Here is a 9,930-nt window from a genome sequence, read left to right as displayed (position 1 = left end):
CTGGCCTTGTTCAGTGGGTTAAGGATATGGTGTTGCTGTGAGCTGTGGTGTAGGTCACAGATGTGGCTCAGATCTGGCGTTGCTGTGGCTGTGGTACAGGCTGGCAGAGGCAGCTCCAATTCAGCCCCTATCCTGGGAACTTCTGTATGCTGCTGGTGTGGCCCTTAAAAAAAAAGGAAAAGAAAGAACATTCTGGCAGAGTGAATGGCCCTGAGGTGGAATTGTTTGAGGAAAATAAAGAGACCAATGTGTATGGATCCTGATGGATGAGGAAGAGAATGGTGGGATATGTGGTTTAAGAAGAGCGGGGACCGGTCAGAGCTTGAGATTCTATTCCAAATATGGTAGAAAGGTCATTTGAAGATTTTGAGCAAAAGGGTGAAATAATCAGATTTATATTCTAACAGGATCCATCTTGCTGCTGAATGAAGAATACATTATGGAGGGGCAAAGGTGGAAGGAGAGAGACCAAATAGATACAGTGGTAGAGAATCAGAGAAGTCTTCAGATTCAGGAACTGCTTGAAGGTAGAGCTGACAACCCTTGCTGATGGGTTGAACATGGGGCGTTTGGCATGAGCCAAAGTTTTTAGGACTGGGTCTAGGCAGCTAATTGAATGGAGCTGCCATGTACCAAGATGAGGATTAGATTTAGCAGAGGAAATCAAGAGCTTTGTTTTAGATGTGTGAGAAACCATTTGACTTCCAAGTTCTTGGGTGAGAAGAGGCCCCTAGTAAAGATCACAAGTCTTAACCCTTGCACAGGGGCCTGTCAGGGAAATAGAAGAAATAAAGTTCCTTCTGAGTAATCCTGATATTCAAGTGACTAAAAAGTAGGTCAGTCATCTGCGTTTGTCTCATATACACTATGACCTCAGGGCAAGATATCTCTCTGTACAAAAAAATTCCTGATTGCTATTATCTCAAAATTTCAGAATTTAAACAAAAGTAATTTATTCCATAATTAGGGATAGGAAGCTTAAAATGCAAATATTTTGAGAGAGAATTGAGTATTTATGAGTTCTTATCAAAGTATAACAGAGCATACGATGGTCCTGATTGTGTCTTGAAAAGGTCCTGAGTATTTTTAAAAAGTCATTGTCAAGAGAAAGGATATATATAAAGAAAGCAAAGATTTCACAGTCTTGCCGAGGAATACCCTATTTTTTTTACCTTTTTTTTTTTTTTGACTTTTTGCCTTTTCTAGGGCCACTCCTGCAGCATATGGAGGTTCCCAAGCTAGGGGTCTAAATCAAGCTGTAGCTGCCAGCCTACCCCAGAGCCACAGCAACGTGGCATCCGAGCTGCATCTGCAACCTACATCACAGCTTACAGCAATGCCAGATCCTTAACCCGATGAGCAAGACCAGGGATTGAACCCGCAACCTCATGGTTCCTAGTCGGATTCGTTAACCACTGAGCCACAACAGGAAGTCCCGGAATGCCCTATTTATCATAAATTCTAAGTGGGAAAATTTCCCTAAGTGGGATAAAGAAGTGTGTATATCTTTTTTTTTTTGTCTTTTTAGGGCTGCACCTGTGGCATATGGATGTTCCCAGGCTAGGGGTCTAATCGGAGCTGTTGCCGCCGACCTAAACCACAGCCACAGCAACTCAGGATCCAAACCACCTCTGTGACATACACCACAGCTCATGGCAATGCTGGATCCTTAACCCACTGAGTGAGGCCAGGGATCGAACCCACAACCTCATGGTTTCTAGCTGGATTTGTTTCTGCTGTGCCACGACAGGAACTCCAGAAGTGTGAATATCTTGAAGGATTATCTAGGTTTATACCTAAATGGAGAGTATCCACCTAAATGTTTTCTTTCCCCTTTTAGCATTTTTTTTTTTAACTTTTTACTTAACCCTTAATCTCTCCCCCAAAGTGTTCTTCAACTGGAAGGTCAGTGGCATGATAGGGACTTGTTGCCTCTTTTCTAGGGCTACCATTCTGGAGAATTCTACTAACTGTGCAATTTCCATTTCATGTCCCACTGTCATTTTCCAACAGCATCCTGGGGGAGGGGTACCACATCTAACACCAGAAAGGATTTAAGGCAGCTTTTCCATTATTTTTTTCTCTGATTATCAGTGATAGATGCTTATTGCAAAAACAAATTTAACAAAAATTTTAAAAAATAACAAAAAAACGAAAACTCTTCCTAACTAGAAGCAACTCCAACACCATTGTAATATATTTCTTTTCAGTGTTTTATTCATTTTATTCTTTCATAATCGAGATCATTAGTGTACATGCAACTTTGCATCCTGCTGTTTATGCTCACATTAAGACATACATATTTGTCAGTATCATTGCATTTTTTTTTCTTTTTTGTCTTTTAAGGGCTGCACCATGGCATGTGGAAATTCCCAGGATAGTGGGTCAAATTGGCGCTGCAGCTGCTGGCCTACACCATAGCCATGGGCAACTCGGGATCTGAGCTGCATCCGTGACCTACACCTCAGTTCACGGCAACACCGGATCCTTAAGCCACTGAACAAGGCCAGGGATCAAACCCACATCCCCACTAGTCGGGTTCATTACAGCTGAGCCACAATGGGAACTCTGTGTCATTGCATTTTTTATGGCTTACATAATCATCGATAGTATAGCTGCACCACGGTTTAGTCAAGGTAGTTTCTGATTATATACAATTACAGATACCACTGATAAACAGCTTTGTGCATAAATCTTTTTTATATATATAATGATTTTTATTTTTTTTCCATTGTAGCTGATTTACAGTGCTCTGTCAATTTTCTACTATACAGCAAGGTGACTCAGTTACACATACATGTATACATTGTTTTTTCTCCCATTATCATGCTCCATCATAAGTGACCAGACATAGTTCCCAGTGGCTTTGTGTATAAATCTTTGTCCTTCTTTTGGATGAGGGATTGGTGAATTAAAGGGTATACATATTTTTTTAAAGCGTCTGATAGTCACTGCTACACTGGTTTCCAGAAAGGTTGGTATCAAGTTACACTTGGGGGGGACGTGGGGGAGGCCTCTTAGAACTAATGGAGTTGTAGAAAATATTTGATAGCATTTTTTCTTTTTAAAATAATAATTCTTTTTAGTTTGAACACACACACACAGAGGGGAAATGGCTGTGTGTTGCTATATAATAATTATTATTTGCTCTGCTTCATGATGGTAACATGGTACTAACTCAATAGTAGATTGGTATTAGCCTATGTGGTAGCTAATACAAGTGTTACAAAGTATGGAGAATAGCAGATGCACTTGTGCAGTGAAACCCAGGAAATTCTCCTTTAATGGAGGTCAGATGTTCATTGGATATTGAGGGAGTCTGGTGATGAGGAAAGGAAAAATCACGGAAGGCAGTCAGGGAGAGGGATGGAGTGGGAAGGAGGTGGCCCTTGCCCCAGGGAGTTGCCTTCCACTCGTTTTTGATGTGCCTGTGAACATTTTTATTGTGGTAAAATATATATAACAAAAATATCCATTTAAACAATTTTAAGTGTGCAATTCAACAGCATTAAGTGCATTCACAGTGTTGGCCATCTATCACTGCTATTAACAAACTTTTTCCATCACTCCAGAAAGAAATTCTATAACCATTATACTATAAGTTCCTATCCCCCAGGCCCTGACAACCAGTAATAATCTACTTTTTATTTCTATGAATTTGCCTATTCTTGATATTTCATATGAGTGAAATCTTATAATGTTTTTCTTTTTATGTCTGGCTCATTTCACTTAATATACTGTTTCCATGTACTTCATTTCTTTTTATGGCTGAATACTACTCTGTCATTTGTATATACCACATTTTGTTCGCACATTTCTCTGTTGGTGGACGCTGGGTTGTTTCCATCTTTGGACTATTATGGATTACGCTACAGTGAACACTGGTGTGCCAGTATGTGATTCAGTCCCTGTTTACAATTCTTTTGAATATATACCTGGAAGCACAAATGCTAGGTCATTTGGTTGAAAGCAACTCTTACAGAGTCCTAGACACTGAAGGAAAAGCCCCTCTTAAAAAGGGGACCTCTTAAAGTATTAAAATTCTTATGTCAGATTTTCCATACCCTACAATACTTATATACAACAATACATCTGGGTCATTAGGAGAAAGAGGAGAGGAGAAGAAGTTGAATTAGAAATCATACATAGGGAGTTCTCTTGTGGCACAGTGGGTTAAGGGTCTAGTGTTGTCTCTGCAGTGGCTTGGTTCCCTGCTGTGGCATGGGTTCCATCCCTGGCCCAGGAATTTCCACATGCTATGGGTGTAACCAAAAAAAAGAAAGAAAGAGAAAGAAAGAAAGAAAGACCAAAAAAACAAACTCATATAAACTGACAGGTTGGTCATGATCAATTTGGAAATCTAAGTTTACCTATACTATTAAAGAACACAATTATTTTAAGGAGTGATTCAGAATATTAATTTTGATGAGAAAGTGTCAGGTTTATTTACTTTATTTAATTTTGTATGATTTTATGTTTTTGTTTTGTTTTTTTGCTTTTTAGGGCTGTGCCCACGGCATATGAAAGTTCCCAGGCTAGGGGTCTAATCAGAGCTACAGCTGCCAGCCTACACCACAGCCATAGCAATGCCAGATCTGAGCCATGTCTGCAACCTACATGACAATGAGCTCATGGCAATGCTGGGACCCCAACCCAATGAGTAAGGCCAGGGATCGAACCTACATCCTCATGGGTCATAGTTGGGTTTGTTAACCGCTGAGCCACAAAGGGAACTCCCTGATTTCATGTTATTTAATGGGAAACATCTTAATGATGTTTTTTAAACTGAGTTAACCCATTACTGTTTGCTGTGATCAGCATATTTAAAAATGAAAAAGAATAGAAAATTCAAAAATGCATTGTACCTAGTTAAGGGCAGGTATTATTTTGTGAAACTTTTGTTTCAGTTATGAGTATGTACTATAAAATATATTTCTTATTGTGGGATGTGATCAGAAAAAAAAAGTTTATAGTGGAAAGTCTGAGTTTTGGAATTAGCCAGAACTTGGTTTGAATCTGGGCTCTGGGTGACTTCTGCCAGTTATGTAACTTCTCTTATGGCTCAATCCCCTCATCAAAAAAGGATAATAATGATATCTACTTCTGTTTTGTGTTGTGAAAAGATTAGTAATTACTTAAGTAAAATGCATCAAATACAGCCAATGATTAACAAATACATAATCACTTCCAGATCTTCTCCCAAGTAATGCTCTCTGTGTACAAATGCTTCACTCACTAGAAGGAAGACAGGATGTGTTATTGATGACTAGCTCTGTTATGCCATACTCTGTTTCAAAAACACATTTCTCCGTCTGTTTCTCCAATTTGGCTTAGGTAGGAATCTTGAAAACACAGTTCTTTTTCCTTCCTTATTCTCAGACTATATTTTTCTACACTATGGATTTTTGGCATTTTATTATATGTCTGTCACATACCTTGTAATTATTTCATAGTTCAGCTAGTTTTACAAACTTTTAAATCTCTTCTGGTGCTTAAAAGTGTGCTGGATGAAAATTTATTGTTTTTAAACATCCATAGCACACCTTTTGCAAAGTATCTCTTATACAAGGGGAAGCAGATGTGATCCTGATTCCACCAGTATTTCTCACTCAATCTACTCCATGCTAAACAGGTCAGTTAGGCACTGTCATGTCTCTGGGTAGTACAAGTGGAAGGTGTGAACAGAGAAAGCACTTTATCTGAGGACAGTCGAAAATTAGATCCTATTTTCCCCTCCCCACTCTTATTCCCATCGGGGAGGAGGCATTTATAAGCCCCGAGGACCAGGGCCTAGAAACCTGGTGGCGTCCTGAGCTCCAGAGGCTTGCCAGCACGCACGATCTCCCACACTGAGAGCCCTTCTTCCCAGATGAATTCTCATAGTATCACAGACGCGCACAGTGTCGATCGATACTGGATGGCAGACGTGCTCCCACCGTCAAGTGTAGGCACAGGGCGGTGGATTTAGCAGCCCTGCAGCTCAGTCGCAGCTTCTCATCATCAGTTCGATAGGAGAAGAGGATGTTAACCCGTTCCCTGGCTGACACTCAACCGGTCACCTTAGCCCATGGCCCCTTCCTTACAGCTTTGCTCCTGCAGGGAGGGGGCTTTTCCATCAGACTCTCAAGCATGGGGGCAGCAGGGTCCAGTCCACAAGGAGGGCACGGTGAGGTGGCCTTTCCTCCAGGGCCCCCAGACGGCCCCTGGAGGCCACTGACGCGGGGAGTGCTGAGCTTCCTTACACTCCGGACCTTACCTTCTGGCGTCTTCGCCTAGTGGGTGGCTGTGGGAGGCGGCCTTAGCGGCTGGGACCAGGCGGGGTAGCAGCCAGTGCAGCCGCCCGCCTGGTGGACCTCCTTGAACCCAGCCCCGTGAAAGCCCCGCCCCTGCACCCGCTCCCACTCCTGATTGGCTGGTCCACCCAAAGGCGACCGGCGGTCCCTGGGCCCGTGTCTCAGCTATAAAGGTGGCGGACGCATGACGCTCGCAGCGAAGCTCAAGTAGCTGTGGTGTCGCTGGCTCTCAGCCCCTGTGGCACCCGGGTTTCTCCTGCCCCCAAGCGCTCCGACTCTACCATGCCTAGGGGCTTCCTGGTAAAACGAACTAAACGGACAGGCTGCTCGTACCGAGTGCGCCTAGCCGAGAGGGTCTTCCCCCTGCTGGGGCCTCAGGGGGCGCAGCCCTTTCCCGAGGAGGCTTCCAGTGCTCCCCAGCCCAATGTAGAGCGGGCGGCACCCCTGACCCCAGATGAGGAGGCGGCCGGCGAACTGTTGGGGTCATCCTGTCCGGCGGCCCGGGTGAGCCCAGGGGTAGGCGGGCGGGAAGGCGCGGAGTGGAGGGCCGATGGCAGGGACGGTCTCGGGCCCAGCCCCAGCCCCACGAAGCCGGCGGGTGCGGAGCTGCGCCGGGCGTTCCTGGAGCGCTGCCTCAGCTCTCCAGTTTCCGCTGAGTCCTTTCCCGGGGGTGCCGCCGCCGTGGCCACCTTTTGCTCCGTGGCGCCAGCAGCTGCACCGACCTCGGGGGAACAGTTCATGCTGCCGCGCCGGGCACCGTTCCCAGAGCCCGCGCTCCATCCGGACCCCGCGCCCCTCTCCGCCACGCTGCACAGCCTGAAGCGGGCTGCCGGCGGTGAGCGCCGTGCTAAGGCACCTCCGGGCTGCGCATCTGGGCCCGCGGCAGCTGGAGTCAAGAAGCCAAAAGCCATGAGGAAGTTGAGCTTCGCCGATGAAGTCACCACATCCCCGGTCCTGGGCCTGAAGATCAAGGAGGAGGAGCCGGGAGCGCCGTCCCGGGGCCTGGGGGGCAGCCGCACGCCGCTGGGGGAGTTCATCTGCCAGCTGTGCAAGGAGCAGTACGCAGACCCCTTCGCACTGGCTCAGCATCGCTGCTCCCGCATTGTGCGCGTCGAGTACCGCTGCCCCGAGTGCGACAAGGTCTTCAGCTGCCCTGCGAACCTCGCCTCTCATCGCCGCTGGCACAAGCCACGTCCTGTAGCGGCAAATGCTGCCGCAGTCTCCTCAGCCGACGGGAGGCTGCCTCCTTCGTCGTCCTCTTCCTCCCCAGATTCCGGGGCGATTGCATCTTTCTTGACGGAGGGGAAAGAGAGCAGTCGGGCAGAGCCAACTGCGGATCAGCACCTGCAGGCCGGGGACAGCTCCGGGGCTGAGAAGCACCAGGACAGCGCCCCACATCAAGGCCTCCAGGTGTTGTCCCACCCCGAACCTCCGCTGCCTCAGGTCCCTTATACGGAAGGGGTGCTGGGGCGCCGGGTGCCTGGGTCGGGCAGTTCCAGTGGTGTCAGTGGTATTGGGGGACCCGAGATCTTCGTGTGCCCATATTGCCACAAAAAGTTCCGTCGTCAAGCCTATCTGCGCAAGCACCTGGGCACTCACGAGGCGGGCTCAGCCCGCGCGCTCGCCCCTGGCTTTGGCTCTGAACGTGGCGCCCCACTCGCCTTTGCCTGTCCGCTGTGCGGAGCACACTTCCCATCGGCAGACATCAGGGACAAGCACCGGCTGTGGCATGCGGTCCGGGAGGAACTGCTTCTGCCCGCCTTGGCCGGGGTGCCCCCTGAAGCACCTAGCCCAGACGGGGCACCCGACGGCCGTGCTCAGCAAATTTTCTCGTGCAAGCACTGCCCGTCCACTTTTTTTAGCTCCCCGGGGCTGACCCGGCACATCAATAAGTGCCATCCCTCAGAAAGTCGGCAGGTACTGCTGCTGCAGATGCCACTGCGGCCGGGCTGTTAAGGGCTGAGAGACGAGGAAGATTGTGAGGCTGGCCTTTGAGGAAACAGATCAAGGGAATTTCTGTGGGGCTTTCTTCAACTTGCAAGTTTACTCTTTCCTTTATTTTCTCTCCTAAAACTCCCAGTAGTCAGTGTTCCGCCAGAGGAGCGGACAGCGAAACAAAATCCCTCTCTAGAGCAGGTATGTATATGGTACAAATGTTCTCCGTCAAGAACTTTTAAATCCTTCTCACTTTCCCCAAGAGAATAGGATTCACCCCCACCCCCACCAAACTCTCAAGACCTTAACAAATCCTATATGACTTGTAATTCCTATGGAAAGTCGCAGAATGCGTGCATGTCTCGGTGTCTACAAAGGATTCTAGCTACCAAAAGTGGTAGTCCCCTTTTCTTCCCCCTCCTTTGCCATTGCAGGCGCCTATGTAGCTTCTGTCTCAGTAGGGTCAGATATCTTGCACTGTATATTCTGTGAATTAAAAGTTATGTGGTTGGTGCCAAACTTAAATCGGGAGGGTGGGAAATGCAAGACCTGTGTGTGGGCAGGAAATGTAAGATGTTTGCGCTTTGGGGTGACGTGGGGATCTCCCTGTAAACTCTCCTTTTCCCAATTATTAGTCCACTCTTAGTATTTGAAAGTGGGAAATAGTACCTCTTTACTGGAAAAGATCTGAGGCACCTCCCAAATTCTCACCTTTAGCTACTTTGTGTGCAGTATTCAGGAAGAGATACTTTAAACCTTTAGTAACTTTTCTGGAAATATAGCACTCATTTCCTGAAGTTTGCCTGTTTTAGTAGGGTTTCATCCAAATTGTGTATCTCATAATGTGTATTATATATGACACTATGTTCACCTCAAGGAAGATGTTAATACTTTAATCCACTATGGAAATGAATGATAATTCATTCAATAGTCAGAATTTTCTTTTTGGCAGCAACTTAGTTTTGAGTTTCTTTCTGTAAACCATATTCAGTGTACATTCCGTACCTGTGCCCCAGTAGCCAGAGTCTGGGCACTGATTGACTGAGTATTGCTTGACAGATAGCCCGTATTTGTATGATGCTTACCACCAAATAAATGTACATAGCTGGTGCTTTGTTGTGTTCTGTGTTTGTCTTAAAAATCTCATTGAACACAGCGTATTTCTAAAAGCTACATTTCTTATCTCCCTATAGCCAGTATCCTACTTTATCTTAGTGACCCATTTAGAAAGAATATAGATAGGAGAAATTATATTTTGTAAGTGAGTGTAATGGTACAGAAATAAAATGGGAAAATTTCCTTTGGAGTATGGCTGCACAGTCTAAGCTCTGAAAGGCAAAGAATATGTACTATTCTTTAAATATTAAAGATAGTTTACTATCCAAAAATACCAACAGAAAATAATTTTAAATATTTTCTTCTTTTATGAAGTGTTATCTGAAGATGAACAAAATGTTAACTATGCTAACTTCATTATTTTAAGCTGGTACTTTCACTCCATTTTGTTACACATTATCAATCCAATAGCTGTTCATTTTTTTTAAAATGAAGGCACTATTGAAAATGTGTAAGTAGTTACTTTATCTTTTTTAAAAATTACCTTCTTTTTGTAATTCTTCACCTTGGTTGTGGGAAACTGTCCATATTGTTTACTCTTGTTCCTGGGGACTCTATACATGTTTATCCTCTATATAAGCTTTTA

At 45.5% G+C, this 9,930-nt stretch overlaps 1 protein-coding gene across 1 annotated transcript; it reads left to right on the top strand.

The window, feature by feature from the left end:
- Nucleotides 1-6,540: 6,540 nt before the first annotated feature.
- Nucleotides 6,541-8,249, top strand: INSM2 (INSM transcriptional repressor 2). Its single transcript, XM_047797262.1, has one exon. It carries the CDS (start codon nucleotides 6,576-6,578, stop codon nucleotides 8,247-8,249), a length of 1,674 nt encoding a protein of 557 aa, XP_047653218.1. The 5' UTR covers nucleotides 6,541-6,575.
- The last annotated feature ends 1,681 nt before the right edge of the window (nucleotides 8,250-9,930 follow it).

Source organism: Phacochoerus africanus, chromosome 9, assembly GCF_016906955.1.
Source record: "Phacochoerus africanus isolate WHEZ1 chromosome 9, ROS_Pafr_v1, whole genome shotgun sequence".
NCBI classification, from domain to species: domain Eukaryota; kingdom Metazoa; phylum Chordata; class Mammalia; order Artiodactyla; family Suidae; genus Phacochoerus; species Phacochoerus africanus.
Note: the sequence above shows the minus strand (reverse complement) of the source record. Positions and strands in the feature narration are given on the sequence as shown.